Below are 15,892 nucleotides of genomic sequence, written 5' to 3' on the forward strand. Positions count from 1 at the left end.
CCATTTTACCTACATAGTACCCTGAGAATTTGCTCTATAACTAAAACTGTACAAAATACCTCAAAATGTATTATTTTACATAGAGTCTGACATTATACTCATGATCCTAAAAAATGGTAACGTATAAACTCTTATAAACGTATAAAAGTATAAAGTCTTTAACTAGTACTTTAAAAATGTATTATTTAGCCTATAAAATATTGTGGCACAAATTTACTCTTTACTCTATTAAAATCTAGAGCTACTAAATATCTACTATTTATTCTAGAAAATAGTATTTTATCTTTTACCCAGTATGCTAAGTATGTCATTTTTACCTATAAAATAGTTCTTCAATCATTTACTCTTTTACCCTCTGAACGTAGCATTGAACCTTTAAAATACTGGCCCTACACTATGTAATAGTTTCCTCAAGGAGTTGCAGATTTATCCAGTGAGAAAATGGTGTGTTTCTGTGTGCAGGTAAGAGCAGCTTGGCAGTGAGCCTGGCGAAGCAGTATGGTGCTGCTTGTCTGAATATAGATGGTGTAGTACAGGAAGTTGTGTCGTCTGGAGTCAGCACAGCAGCCATGCAGGCCAGAGAGCTGTGCGGCACTGCTACAGTGGAGCTCACACAGGGAACCCTGGATGAAAGAGGTGAGGCCTTTTTAAAGGCACATCACAGAAACACACTCACAAAAAAAATCTAATAAAGATAAATTAAATAGTACAATAAAACTAGATTACAATAGAAGACAAACAAAATAGATAATAAGGACCTAAAAGTACTTGTACTTATATATCCTTATACCCATATCCTGTATATATTCCAGGTTTCTAATGATTAGAATAATTTATTTACATGATCAGATACAGTAGTTGTGTTATTAAGGCAAATAGAAACTGTATTTAAACAGCTGAGCTAAAAAAGTGGATTCTATCATAGCAACACACAAGCAGCCAGGCTGATGTGTGCATGTTCTTATTTGCTACAGTTTAAGATTTCCCTTCTTCCTATCTTTATAAAACAATAGTGAGACATTCTATAATTGTCACTATTATCTAATAATAGCAATAACTGTGCCACACATGGTTAACCTGCCACCAGTCAATGCAACAATATAGAAATATGTTGCTCTATACAATTCAAATAAACCTTATTATTAATCATTTTGTGTAATCATTCTAACAAAGGCTAATATCAAAAAGTGAATATCAATAACAGCACTGTGGCAAATCTGGAATAATATATCTGTTATCATGACTTGACTTAGCTTGATGCTGAAGAGACACTAGTGTGCTGATCCAATGGCACATTTAGGAATTCATTTCAGGGTTTGAGAAGAGGGTAAGAAAATATTAATAATGAAATCACAGCTTGATATAAATGAATAAATTGATGTGCATATGCACATGGGTAATTTTGGCGACTGCCAGACAGTAGTGGAAGCATTGTCATTTATATTATCTAAGGCAAAATCTACTGTCAAACAGTCTTGCCATATTATTAACATAAATATATTAAACTACACTCACAGAATATTGTTGTGATTAATACAATCAAATTTGTAAGCGATTAAACACTAAATATATAACTCAATTTTGCTGATTCTTTTATGTACATTTAACTACTCATTATTGAAAGCTTTAAGGAGCTTTAAGGAGAAGAAAATTAATTCATTGACACCACTAATTTATTTTGAAATTACTGACAACAAAACAATCTATGAGTTATTTGACTATATATATGTTCAGCTGTGCTGTATCTGAGTTATCTACCAATAAAATAACCATTTGAAACTGGATGGGGGGTTCAGTCTCAAACTCCTTCCCCTCAGCTTGTTTGGGCTGTGTATTGGCAGGAACTGAGTGATACGATATGTTTCAGGACACAGGGGTTACAATTCAATATATCGGAAATATAGCGATTGTTTAAATCATAATTTGAAAAACACTGTATCATATTTAAAATCTGAGTAAGAGAAAACATAACTTATTTTTTACATACTTTATGAATGTTTATGCAACACTGTTATCAATTCTGGGTTTAGACAAAACACAAAATGAACCACCGTACGACACCAGTCTTTACATGTCAACTAATAATTAAAAATCTATACTGTCTTTTTCCTACACCCCTATCATCTATTATGTACCTGTGCTGATCCACGCCTGAAGTGTCAAAATCTGTGTGTTTGTGTGTGCATGTGTTTTTAGCTCCGTCTGTGTCAGATGTATTGGGTGCTGCTGGGTTGCCAGTGGATGTGCTCAGTGTTGAGGCTGTTGCCAGACACACTGCAGAGGACGGTCAGGCCAATGATCCCAAACCTGCTGCATCTTCCATTTCAACCCACAATAAGACCATCACCACAGAACCAAAGAGGAGTGATGGCTATAACCCCACTGCTGTTTCTATGGTACCTGTCTTATAATCCACAAATGCAAGAATAGGACTACACAGTGCACAGTTTACACTATTCATTTTATTTTATTGGCTTATTTGCAGGCTGCTCAAGTTCAGAGGCGTCCAAGTGAGAGCGTAAGTCTGATGGGTGAGATGGCAGCTATAAGCAGCTTATTGCCCGATGATCTTCTGATTGAGATTCTATCAGAGAGACTACAGGTAACCAGAACAGACTCTCTCGCCCTCTATCCCTCCATAGATTACAAAATTTTTCTTTAAAATGTGTTTTGTGTATGACATCTTCTACCCGTCATCAGTTCCTTTTTTAACTGTACAGCTGGCATCCTCGCTTGTGACAAGCAAAATATGTACTTCCTTGATGTATGCTAATTGTGCATTCACTGTTGTAGCTTAGCGACTGTCACTGCGGTGTAGTGATTGACAGCTTGGAGACGCTGTACTGCTGTTCGCCGAGTTCCGTGCTTCAGATCGTCCTCAAAGCCTTTAACAACCGCAAGCACATCTACGTGATCGACCTCAACAACAACTACCATGCCTTCAAAGCTGAAGAGAGAGCTCGGGTGGAGGCGGCGGGTGAGCGGAGGGGGGGATTGAGTAGAACATGACAGGATAGAGGGACACAAATAAAAGAGAGAAAACAGAGGGAGACTGGATAAATGTTCACACATAATTTGCACATGGAAAGGTCGATTTACTGTATGCAGTGCATATGACTCTACACTTTAAACAAATAACACATTAAGCAAACTTAATTTAATTATGAGCAGTGGTTCCAAATAAATGACATGTAAGTATATTTTATCCTTGTGTAAAAAAAATAAAAATAAATTTGACAAAACATCTCCCAAGTAGATATGTAGAGGTTACTTTAAAAATGAAATAAAGTATGCTATCTGAACATATTGTATATTTAGATTGTATCCAAGGAGTTTTATTTGTTTATTTGTCCAACTAACCTGAAATATACTTAGTCAGTTCATTATCATTAGTCAATATCATTGTCGTTACTTAATTTACATTTTAACTTTTACCATCTTCACAATTCTCTGTAATATTCTGACAGCACTCAAACGCAGCAGCAAAGTAAACAGTAACTTTCTCTTACAGCCTTAAGCACTGAGACCAGGCAAGTACAATTTAATTTAAATTAAAAGTAACCAGATAGGGGAAGGTAGCCTGGCGGGAAAGTTTGAACGCAAATTAATACGTTTGTGTCTACAAGAAATAATGAAGTAACAGGAAAACTGCATGCATTCTTGTTCAGATAATTGAAACATTGTCAAAAACGTAATAGATTGGTGCCATACCAGCATATTGTCTTTATGTAAATCCAACAGCTACTCAAAAACATTTTTTCAGTGTATATTATTGAATTTCATTTTTAAATGAACTAGATTCTGATTAATAAAATGATAAATGAAAGGAATTAACTAATAAGGGATTATAACATTATGAAAACTGTGTGTGTGTGTGTGTGTGTGTGTGGGTCAGAGTCCTTGCAAAGGGAGCAGATTGAGAGAGAACAGCTCCGACTGCAGGAGATGGATGAGTATGAGTACGATGCCCTGCCTGAGGAACAGAAAGAACGCATAAACCTCTTACACCTGGAGGTGCTGAGAGAACACAAGCAAAGGTAGCTCACTGTAACAGGGTTTCCCTTTAAATAAGTCACAAGTTATCAGGATTTTCATCAACCTCGTTTTACTTAATTTAATTTGAACTGTTTAATTAATTGTTTAATTTAAAACATACTCTGTGTTGGACATTTTAAGACAATGGATCTAGCAGCACAAATTTAAATATAATTTAAAGCCATTTAGTGGATCCCTATTCACTAAGCTCTTACACATATATTATTATCCACATAACATCCTGCTTTAAGTGCTTATCCACCTTTATACTGATCCACAATGCACAGAATGTTCATACAATTGACTGTTTATAAGATTTTTGCCTAGTTAAAACTAGTTTAAAGTAGTGTTGTCAACATTAATGCATTATTGTACAAGATTAATATTATTTTATTTGAAATAACAGCGTTACCAAGTTTTCAGTTTCCTTGCGTAATTTAGGAATTTTACAGAGCATGATGGCATGTTAGCATAAAAGCATCAAAAAATATAGTTAAAAAGGCTGTAGTCTGTTTGCCAGGGATACCTTACTGTACAGTTATTTTTGTATGCCTACCAAAAATACAGAAAATATATATATTTTTAAGTGATTTACACCACTACTCTAAAAATCTTCATTACTTTAAACATTTAAATACCCAATATTAAACACTTACGTTGTGATTTATTCAATTTCTTTTTGAATGGACTGACACAACTACCTAAGTAAAGAAATATTTTATTCTATAGAGTTTAGAGTCAGTGAAAACTGCATGTTGTAATTTTTTAACGTCAACAAGAATTATGCATTATGAAATGTACATTAGGATGAGTTTGAGTTAAAAATGAATTAAAAATGTGTTCACTGGTAAGTTGAGTTGGTTTTAGGTTTATTCCAAGCTTGTTGGTTTACTGATTTCACAAGAAGTGGAAGTATATTAATAAGGAAGATTATATAGTGAGCAAGTAAGCTCACTTTTAAAGGGTGGGGCATTTTTTTTCCAAAGGCTGCATTCAAAATGTAAAAACATAAAGACACGTAAATAAATGTATTGTGTTATAAGAAATTAATTCCTGGCTGTTAGTGAGAATTGACAGAATGAAACTGCTTAAACTGAATAATGGTATTGCTGTAGGGAGCAGGAGCGTTTGGAGCAGGAAGCGAGGAAGCAGCTGGAGGAATTGGAAAGACTGCGAGAGGAGGAGGAAATGAAGAAAAAAAACAAGAAAGGAAAAAAGGAGTTGCTTAAAGAAGATTCATCAGGGAAGAGAAACCACCTGGTAGGGAAACAGGTTAGAACTGCAACTTGTGATAAACTTTACAAAACACCACTTATACCTAATAGGCAGCTCTTCTTATAATATCTGATCTTTCCACAGTCAGCGTCTGTGCAGCGCTCTGACTCTAGACTGGACCAGCACCCGAAAGAGGACAGGAAGATGTCCCATGTGGACAGAAAGGACAGCAGAGCCTCACTTTTGGAGAGCTCCAGAAAGCTTGATGAGGGAGAAAACAAGAAGAAAGATAGAATCCTCCATGAGGATTCTCCGCTGCCACTGGACGACATGGAGGGAGAAATGGTCAGTTTGAGCTAAAGCTTTGGCTTTAGTGGTATTAGTGTTTAGTCTTTAATTTACCAGATTGAGGCTTTGTTTAAAAAAGTTATTTAAGAAAATTTTGTACTAATTAGCTAATACTGACGTTCAATTTTTAAACCCTTGTCCCCTCACTTAAAACCTACTCCTCCATTGTTCTCGTGCATCTCCTGGCTTCTCCTGCAGAGCCACCTTCCAGCTGACTATCTCCAACCACTTATCAGTTTCACTAGATCCATCTAGTACTGCTCACAGGAGTGCCTGATCAGTTGATTAGGGGGGTGTTAGAATTGAAAATAAAATGAAATGGAATCAAATCATAAACACCTTATTCATGCACCCTTTCCTAAATATAACAATAATTACCCTTTGTGATCTGATGTTAACAGAACTGCGAGGCCGACAGGCATCTGCTCTACCGTTTCCGCCTGTATGAGCAGAGCCTGCCGCAGATCCAGCATGTGCTGCAGCACTGGGACCGGACCCAGGGCCTTCTCCTTCAATCATTCTCCTCTGAGGAGCAGGCACAGGAGAATGAGGAGGTTACCGAGCAGCAGGTGACCTCTGGTAAGAAGAACAAGAAGGAGCGTGAGAAAGAAAAAGTGAACCGGGAGCGACAAGAGAAGGAGAAGCAAAAAGTTGAGCTTCCGTCAACACCACCCAGCCAGACGCACTTGTTGTTTGATGACACAGAGGCTACAAAGAGAGAGCTGATACAGGAGATTATTCCTCTTATCTGCATCTCTGCGAGTGAGAAGGAGCTGCTGTGTGGAACCAAACTTCTCAGCAGCCTGAAACTGCCGTCCTTGGAAGAGGTAGTGCAAGATTTACTTGGTGCTTACCTAAAGAGTATATTTGTTTTTGACATTGAAATTTCCTACTGTCATTGTGCCATTTTATCTGCTGGATTCTAACATTAAAGTAGTTTTGGCGGGTGGTGGTTTTCAAATGTATCAAAAGAATTTTGTTTTTACCAGTATAAAAATATATACAGTGTTTATTTTAAATAAAATGTGATGTATTATATTATATTATATTATATTAAGGTTCTTACCCTGACAGAGATTATGCATATCATCCATTCTCATTGTGCAGAGCTACTTGTTTGTTTTATCAACTAGGGTTGCACTGATACCACTTTATCACTTCCAATACCATTCTCAAATATCCGCCTATATTGAGTAAAACAAAACTTTGACTTAACTACTTGATAAGTGCCTATTAATCCTGATATTTATAGAATTTCATTTTTGTAGTTTTACATTGAGTAAAGGCATTGTCCTGTATCCCAACTAATATATAATATACTTAAAAGAACAGCAGTTACTACACATTTAAAAAGTTTCAAGTGCCATCATGTGGTGCTCATGTGCATCAGTAACTGCTTCATAGGTTTGGTGCATGGTAATGGCTTTCTGCTGCCGATATCGATACCATGCACACGTGCCACTGCTGGTATCAACCACAACCAAAACAGACAAAAACTAGCACGGATAATGTAATGCACGTTTACTTTATGTACATCATAAAGCTAATATTTTTCTTAATCAACACCATCACAGGTTCTGGATAGCTTGGGGCTTGGACCCAGTGGCCCACCAATCCCTCCTCCCATGCTGTTCTCGGTGGTCCCATACCCCAAAACAAGACCATTGCTGAGCCCCCAAAACTGCTTTGCCCTCTTGGTGCCTCCGTCTTTGGCTGAGGTGAGGAGTGAGGCAGATTTGGAAGTGAAGGACCAGAGTCCCATTGTAATTGCTAAGGTATGGACACAATGGGATATTTTATAAGATATTTAAACTTTTAAAAGTCTGTCTCTCTCAAAAAAGGCTACTTCAGGAGAAAACAAATGAAATAATATTTGTGCTTTGCTTTGCCAGGATGAGTTGGCATCTCCAAGCAGAGGAAAAGTGAAGAAGGCTCTGGTAAAGGAAGAGCCACCCAAAGAAAATGCAAAAGAGAAAAGACGATCTGCAGCCAAGAAAGGAGTCAAGAGTGCAGACATTCAGCCTGCAACAGTCAGCACAGTCACCCCCTTACCTAAAACTGACCAGTCCATGTCTGTGGATAGCCAGTCAGAGCGTGGCCAGAGGTGTGGAAGATTTTAAAAACTGTATATATATATCTCTATCTGTATTTTACTTAAAATATCATCAGAACTTCACACTAAAGTGAGATTTTAACATTTATCAGTTCTAAAAGGAGAGTGAAATATACACGGTCATTTGTTTAATGAGGATACTTGTCCAGTATTACATATGTGTGAGTGGGTAGGTTAAACGTTTCTGGTAACTTTTGATTAGTCCCGTACGTCAGTTTAAAGAAATTTTAAACCAAACAAAACATGCTGGTGGATCCCCTTACTTGAATTGCTTTCCTCTGTTTTTTTCTCATTACTTTTGGATTAAAGTCAGGATTTTGACATGGCCATTCCAAACCATTAGCTTGCTGCTAATTCATAGACTAATAATTCATAAGACTTATTCATTGACTTGCGGCATGACTCAAGTTAAGATTCAGCTCACAGACAGATATTCTGCTATTTTCTTTTAGAATGTACTGGTATAATTTAGAATTCATTGCTCCATCAGTAATTGTATGGATGTAGCAAAACAGCCTCACACCATAATACTAACGCCACAATGTTTTACAGCAAATATAACACTGTTTAAATATTATTTAAATCAAATAGTTCTATTTCAGTCTCATCATTTTGTGCCAGTAGTCTTTTTGCTTGTCCATGTGAGCATTAGCACACTGCAGATGGGCAACAATGTTGTTTTTGGAGAGCAACGGCTATCTCTTTGCAACCCTGCCATGCACACCATCAGCACAACATTAGCCACTGTGAGAAAGGCCTTTAGTTGTTTAGAAGTTACCTCTATTTTCTTTGTGATCTCAAGGACTATTACATGCATTGCTTTTGGTGTGATCTTTGTTGGTTGTCCACTCACGAGACGGTAATATTGGCCATATTTGTTAGAGATGGTTTTGGAACCTTTTAGGAAAATCTGATGAATTTTCAGGTACAATTTATGCACAAATATATAATATATGTTATTTATACACAGCTATTAACAATTTTTTATCTTTTATCTGTTTCTGGTTGACTGATGCTGGGGTCTTGCTTTGGATCACCTGAAGGCTTACTCATTTCCGTTGGCTGGTGCCAGCAAAAGGAGAAGTGACTTTACGGATTTGTTTCAACTCCACTGCGAAAGGCTCTTTTGAGCAAACACTCAGTTTTGAGGTCATGGGGACCAAGCGCTGCTATCAACTCTGTCTTAGAGGCATCTGCGATTACCCATCGATTAGCAAAGATCATAAGTGAGTAAGAGCTGTAGATTTAAAGAACAGTAGACAGTGGGATGGAACCTATGTTACCAGAGTGCTGCTGTTCTGTAACACTTTCCTGCTTGTGTGTATGTGTGTGTATGTAACAGGACAGTGTTTGCTCACTGTAAGAAAGTGTTGCAGCCTGAAGATGGCTTACAGAAAACCTACATAGTCCGATCAGGCCTGTATGACTTTGGCCCGGTGCTCTGTGGGAAGAACAGAGACAGGTATGTGGGCTACCTCACTGTTCACACAAACAAGCTGTTTACAGCTGTTTATTTTTTGTCCTACAATTGGGTAACAGATGGTGTACTTGGCTAACTAAACATTGCTGCTACTTAGATATCAAGGCAGCTAAACATTAAGCTACAGGATGGAAAAAAGAATGTGGATACATTTCATTAATATGCTAAGACTATTTTTAGCAGAACACTACATATCATATAAATATACATAGATAAAGCAAGAATTTAGACTTCATTATCCTTATTTCATTCTATTCTTCAATGGTTAGGACCCCACAGGACCACCACAGAGCAGGTATTATTTGGGTGGTGGGTCATTTTCAGCACTGCAGTGACACAGTGATGGGTATGTGGGTGTGTGTTGTGTGGATGAGACACAGCAGTGCTGCTGGAGATTTTCCACAGCCTAGTGTTACTGCTGGACTGAGAACAGTCCACCATTAGTGACCTAAGGGCAGCATCCTGTATCTACATTCTATAAGTGAGTTATGTCATGTGATCAATAGATATGATCCATCTAATGCAATAGATTTTACTATAGACTGCAACCCTAAAAGTTGTATAGTTTGTAGAGAAATGGACAATTGGACATACAGTACATACTGTACATATACAGTTACAATAATAATAAAGCAGCTGCTTTCTTTATATAGGTACAAGGAGAAGTACCCAGAAAATACAGAGAGACTAGTAATACACAACAACTCCCCATTGGAGGCAGAGGTTAATTTCTTGTTCCAGCATGACACCAAGGCCACCACATTCTTCCTGGACCCACCAAGCATGGTCCTCAAGCCCAAGGAGAAAAAGGTATGTTCGATATAAAAGCTTATTTTGCACATTCTGCAGCTCATGATACAACAATGCTGTCTGACATAAATCCTATCTGGACAGGATTAGTTTCTCAGGGGGACATCTGTGAGAAAAAAATCACACTTCTACTCTGATAAAACTCTTGCATTCGGACTGTAATCTAAAAAACAGAAGGACCAGTGAGTTTTTTGGCTTTCTCGGTCACATGACATTGCGTTCAGTAGCTCCTCTATTTCTACTCGGTGTTGTGTTTACGTGCATCTCCATGGAAATGCACGCCCTATGTGTAATTGTGGTGCATGGCAGTGGACATATAGCTTTTTTATGGAACGCGAGGTGAGACAATTCAGGGATGTGCGTCCGAACGGGATTAAAATTACCGGAGGACCACGGAGTTCAGTGAAAAACAGTAGGTAATTCAGCCTGTCATTTTTTCAGAGAACGTCTGAGAAAAACACATACATGGTCGTTCTGGACGGGAATAAAATCACAGAGGACCACCAGTAAAGGAGCAAATTACCACAGGACCCCCTGAGAAACTAATCCCATCTGGATAGGGCTTTAGAGCACCTTTGATTGACTGGAGAAAACCCATATGGAGAAAATTTTAAAGATTGTAAAGATTTGAGCAGCGTTATGAATTTGTGTTGTTGTTCTCTAAAGGAAGCCTCTCTAAGACCTGTGTGGTTTTGCAGGAGCTTACAGTACTGGCGTATCCCACCAGCCCAGGCCTCATAGAAGACAGTGTGGTGTGCTGTATTAAGGAAAACCCAGAGCCTGTAATCTTCCGTTTCGTCTGCAGAGGAGTGCGGCCTGAGCTCGAGGTGGAGCGCAGGCAGCTTCACTTTGACAAGACTCTCCTGCACAGGTGTGGACCATAACATTCTGCTTATTACTGTATGACACTTATTTGTCATTCTAGACAAATTAATTTAACATATTAATATGTTAATTTTCTGACATAAAAATGCCAATTAAATATATTAAATAAGGAAATATGTGGTATCCAGGAGTCATGTCACACACATTTCTGTAGAATGACCCAGAGACAAATGATTTTGTAACAAAAAAGGGACAAGATTTGATAATAAAGCTCCTATTTATGTAATGTTACTTATTCTCTTGTTGTGTTGCTCCAGGAGGGAAACAAGAAGTTTGTGTCTGCGGAATCCCACCGCTCTGCCAGTAGCCTGGAAACTCAGTGGCCTGGAGGTGCTGGGTGATGAATTCAGTGTGTCACAAGACCATGGTGTCATCATGCCCCAGTCTGAATTCTCCCTTAACATGTACTTCAAAGCTGTGAAATCCATAAGTTTAAAGAAAACCATACATCTGGAGGTAAAATGCTAAAGAATGTTATTGTAGTTTTATTACAGTTACAATAAAAAGTTTTTTTAAGCCTTTTCTTAACAGCATAATCGTCTAAATAAAATGTTAGAGCATCAGTGTTTGCTGTTGGACTGTGTGCATGAATGTCAAAATCGCTAAAACACTGAGTTTTCTTTTGGTCAGGTATCAGATGTGGGAAACATTCTTGGCCTTGTTCATACAGAAAATATTCAGGTTATAGCAGAGGCATATGATGTTGCCCTGGACACAGGCTTTCCCCAAGGTACTTCAAGACCCTCAAACAGCAGCCCACAAGTGTGACCAATCCACAATCCACATTTTAATCTGTCCATGAATCACAGTTCATTTTGATATTTTTTGTTGGACATTTTCTTTAGGTGGTCTGGACTTCGGATCAGTCAAAGTAGGAGAAGAAGTGAAGATATCAACTCATCTGAAGAACAAGGGCAAATATGAAATAGCCTACATGTACGTTCATACTCTTTACATAACAGTCCAACAGTCTGTGTAGTCATCTTCATAATTATGGTCACGATTGGTAACAAAAGATAAAAAAGGTTGTGAACAATGTCTTAATTGTTATTTAGCTCAGTGTAAGTGAGCACCCACTGTCAGGCATTGCTTAAAATTAATACTCAGTAATTCATGTCACCTTGCCATGAGTACATTGGTCAGTGTTCAACCTCACTTACAAGATAACACCTTATAACTTGTACAGGTCTGGCCATTACCAAGCTGTCCCCCGAGATAACACTATTTATTAAATTTCCATACATTTACATACACTGCCTGGCCAAAAAAAAGTCTGCACCAAGAAAAAGACCAAGAACTTGCTGCATTGATGATGGTAGAGACTGACCGCTGCACAAAGCCTTCTCCATACAGCACGTCCCAAAGATTCTCAATGAGGTTAAGGTCTGAACTGATTGGATGATTTCATGCTCCCTGAAACACTCATTCACAATTCAAGCTCCTTGAATCCTGACATTGTCATCTTGGAATATGCCCGTGCCATCAGGGAAGAAAAAATCCATTGATGGAATAATCTGGTCTATATTCAGTATATTCAGGTAGTCAGCTGACCTCATTCTCTGAGCACATACTGTTGCTGAACCCAGACCTGCAGACCAACTGCAGAAATCCCACATCATTTACTTAAATCCAGGTGAAGACTTTTTTTGGCCAGGCAGTGTACAATCCCATGATTTTTGGCACATCAACTCTTTTGGCACTTCTGTGATGTATCTTAACTATATTTTCAAAATTTTTGGTGAAAAACTATTCCAATTTTCTACAGATATAACAATCTTAAGTGTTTTCAACAAATATGTTTTGATATGTGTTTTTTTGTTACCGTAGATGTAAATGTATTCATTAAAAATGTTAGATTTCTTGCATATGTTACTTTTTGCCTGGCTTTATCCATCTTTATCAATAATCACAAGAATTATCATATTATAATATAATATAATAATGTAATATAATTATTATTATAATTATCAATAAACTGAATTTATAAATCACATGATTATATCTTTTTCAAGAAACAATTTTATTTGTAACAATGACATCATGTTGATGCTCTACTTCCATGATTGCAGGTTCATGCTGGAGCCTACAGAGCCAAACATGCCAGATCTTAACTCTGTCTTCACTATCACACCCCAAAGAGGCTCCCTGTTGCCCAGTGACCGACCCACCACTGTCCAGTTTATCTTCTGCCACAATAGGGAGGTGTCCATCAGAGATCAGCCAATCCTAAAGTGCCAGGTCAGATCCAGGAGAACCTTCCTCCGTGTGTTACCCGACCTAAAATTGTTTTTTATTATTTTTATTTTTATTTATTTTTTTATTTATTTTTTTTTTTTTTTTACTTTTTTTGAGATAACTAATTGTTGACTCTTGATCTGTTGCTACAGGTGATTGAACCAAATGTAGGAGGAATAGTTGCCGTCATACCCATTAACGTATCTGCACAGTGTCTGTTCAGCAAGTACAGCATCACCCCTCCAAACAGCGTCAACTTTGGTGCTCTTGTCTACGGCTCTCGCAAGACACGAAACCTGACAGTGGAGAACCTGGGTGAATTTGAAATTCGTTTTACTATTTCCAGAACGTCTAAAGATCCTCCAGGTCCTGCACAGAGAAACGGGTATGAACATTAAACATTACTTGTCGGTATCTTGTCAAAATGTTTGTCTCTTTTGACTCTTTTTTTAAAATGTATCTCTTATAGTATAGGGAAGAAGTCATTAAGGGACAGTCAATCTGCAAAGCCATTTCCTCCCAACAAACTCCGGAGAGCTGACTCTGTCCAGAAAGACACTGTGGTGTCCACACAGGTAGATAAATACTGTCACCTAGGCTATGTTTACAGCAGGTAAATGTGGCCCAAATCTTTTTGGTCATTTGTGACACAGATGTGACATTTGTATGACAGTGTGAACAGCAAAAAAAAAAATCATATTTTTACTGAAACATAGGCACTTTAAACTCCCTAAACTCCCAATATGACATACTAAAGTTACTGCTTCATTACTCAACATGTTGACATTGATCAAATGAGAAGGGTAAAACTACGGTGAAGAATATTTGTTGTTAAATCCTTTGAAACTTGCACTAATAAATATACAATTTCTGGTATTTGTTTATTTAGGATTATTTTATCCTCTTTAGTAACACAGATGCTGTTAGGGTTGTAGATAATTGTTTTTCAATATACTGAGTATCACTGAATCACTATAGTGTGATACTGTTATAGTGTGCAACGTATCAGTATACAGTATGGTGAGATGCCCTATAATTCCCACCCCTAATTAATTCTGACATTTTCAATTCTGATTTAGGCCACTTGAGTATGTGGTATTGAAACCAGATATATCTGAGCAGATGTATCTGTGTCACTTTTATGACTAAGAGATGGGAAAAAAGGCTGTGAGGAGAAGGTAAAAGGGGTGTGAGTAGAGAGGAAAACAGACATTAGTGGTGAATAAGTGTTTTATTGGCAGGATAATGAGCTAACAGACATTATAAATATTTAGACTGATCTATCTGTTCGATAATATTATAAGACTTTTGTCGCAACCAGTTAACCTATTAAATGAATGAATGTGACCACAGGACATGGCTACAGAAAAATAAAAAGCTTATAAAGGAGGACTAAAGAAAGTGCACACACTAAATAAGTGTTCTTCTTTTTCTTTTTACACAGTGCAAAAGTTTCAGACAGATAGCATAAAAAAAGAAACGTGTAAACATCCTAAAATAAACATCAGATTTTGGCCATTTTTGTTTGCTGTGTGAACATTTTTAATGAATAACATATGTGGACTTTACTGCAGTTTATCTATGTATTTCTAATGCTTGCAGGGCCGTATGTCTATGGGGGTGTTCACTGTGTCTCCATGCTTTGGCCTCCTGCCCCCTGGTGGCAAGCAACTGATCAGCGTGGATTGTGTGGCAGAGCATGTAGGGTTTTGGCACGAGTGCCTGGCAGTGGACATAACTGACAGAGACCCATCTGACAGCCCAGGAGGGATTTCTTACAGTCTAGTGGCAGATATCTGTGTGCCAGGTTTGTGAGTGGATAATGCTTTAACCCATGACCTTGTTTGCTGAGTTTGTGTAGTGAAAGATCCATCACATCTCTGCTAGTGTTCTATAGTTTAATATTCCTTACTGCTCTTAGGACAGTCATTTTACACTTGAGAACTTTTACAAATTGAGTACATATATACAGCTCTGGAAACAATGGAGACCACTTTAGTTTCTGAATCAGTTTCTCTGATTTTGCTATTTATAGGTGTATGTTTGAGTAAAATTAACATTGTTGTTTTATTCTATAAACTACGGTCAACATTTCTCCCAAATTCCAAGTAATATTGTCATTTATAGCATTTATTTGCAGAAAATGAGAAATAACAAGAAATAACAAAAAGATGCTGAGCTTTCATACCTCAAATAATGCAAAGAAAACAAGATCATGTTCATGAAGTTTTAAGAGATCAAAAAAAATCAATATTTGGTGGAATAACCCTGATTTTTAATCACAGTTTTCATGCATATTGGCATGTTCTCCTTCACCAGTCTTACACACTGCTTTTGAATAAATTTATGCCACTCCTGGTTTTTAATTTGGTAAAATCAAAGAAACATTTTTTTTCCAGAGCTGTATTTATACAGCCATAATCTTACCACATATTCACAGCCAATGCTGAGTTTCAGTCAATAATAGATGCCAGACTTGTTTTTATGTTGTCTCTGTCTGCCTCTCTCTTCGTGTAGAAATTGCCTCCAAGGACATTGCATCTATCTTTGAAGAGCACCGGTTATCTCAGAACAGTAACATGTTACACTGTGAGCAGTATCGGAATGCTGTGAGCATTTTTATCCAGGAAGAGAACAAGTTTGTCTTCAACAATGTTCTGGTCGGCCAGTTAGCCAAAGCCCGCCTCCGCCTCACCAACCCTGGCAAAGTGCCATGTGAGCTCAGTCTGCAGGTCAAGTCTGTGTTAGCCAAGGTGGGTGCTGCCACATTC

The 15,892-nt window shown here is 37.6% G+C and overlaps 1 protein-coding gene across 5 annotated transcripts in view; it reads left to right on the plus strand.

The window, feature by feature from the left end:
• hydin (HYDIN axonemal central pair apparatus protein) overlaps positions 1–15,892 on the plus strand; it is a 114,817-nt gene that overhangs the window by 74,216 nt on the left and 24,709 nt on the right. For 4 of the 5 annotated variants that reach the window (XM_049483464.1, XM_049483465.1, XM_049483466.1 and 1 more), the window contains exons 38-59: positions 463–636; positions 2,197–2,396; positions 2,486–2,602; positions 2,794–2,977; positions 3,896–4,037; positions 5,151–5,307; positions 5,395–5,595; positions 6,000–6,425; positions 7,173–7,373; positions 7,491–7,702; positions 8,755–8,937; positions 9,054–9,173; positions 9,845–10,001; positions 10,700–10,872; positions 11,144–11,342; positions 11,517–11,616; positions 11,732–11,822; positions 12,956–13,124; positions 13,274–13,506; positions 13,591–13,696; positions 14,724–14,928; positions 15,639–15,874. In XM_049483464.1, coding sequence (XP_049339421.1) covers positions 463–636; positions 2,197–2,396; positions 2,486–2,602; positions 2,794–2,977; positions 3,896–4,037; positions 5,151–5,307; positions 5,395–5,595; positions 6,000–6,425; positions 7,173–7,373; positions 7,491–7,702; positions 8,755–8,937; positions 9,054–9,173; positions 9,845–10,001; positions 10,700–10,872; positions 11,144–11,342; positions 11,517–11,616; positions 11,732–11,822; positions 12,956–13,124; positions 13,274–13,506; positions 13,591–13,696; positions 14,724–14,928; positions 15,639–15,874 — 3,986 coding nt within the window. The remainder of the gene's footprint in view (positions 1–462; positions 637–2,196; positions 2,397–2,485; positions 2,603–2,793; positions 2,978–3,895; positions 4,038–5,150; positions 5,308–5,394; positions 5,596–5,999; positions 6,426–7,172; positions 7,374–7,490; positions 7,703–8,754; positions 8,938–9,053; positions 9,174–9,844; positions 10,002–10,699; positions 10,873–11,143; positions 11,343–11,516; positions 11,617–11,731; positions 11,823–12,955; positions 13,125–13,273; positions 13,507–13,590; positions 13,697–14,723; positions 14,929–15,638; positions 15,875–15,892) is intronic. The other variant, XM_049483467.1, reaches the window with a different exon arrangement.

This window comes from Astyanax mexicanus, chromosome 9 (genome assembly GCF_023375975.1).
Source record: "Astyanax mexicanus isolate ESR-SI-001 chromosome 9, AstMex3_surface, whole genome shotgun sequence".
NCBI classification, from domain to species: Eukaryota; Metazoa; Chordata; class Actinopteri; order Characiformes; family Acestrorhamphidae; genus Astyanax; species Astyanax mexicanus.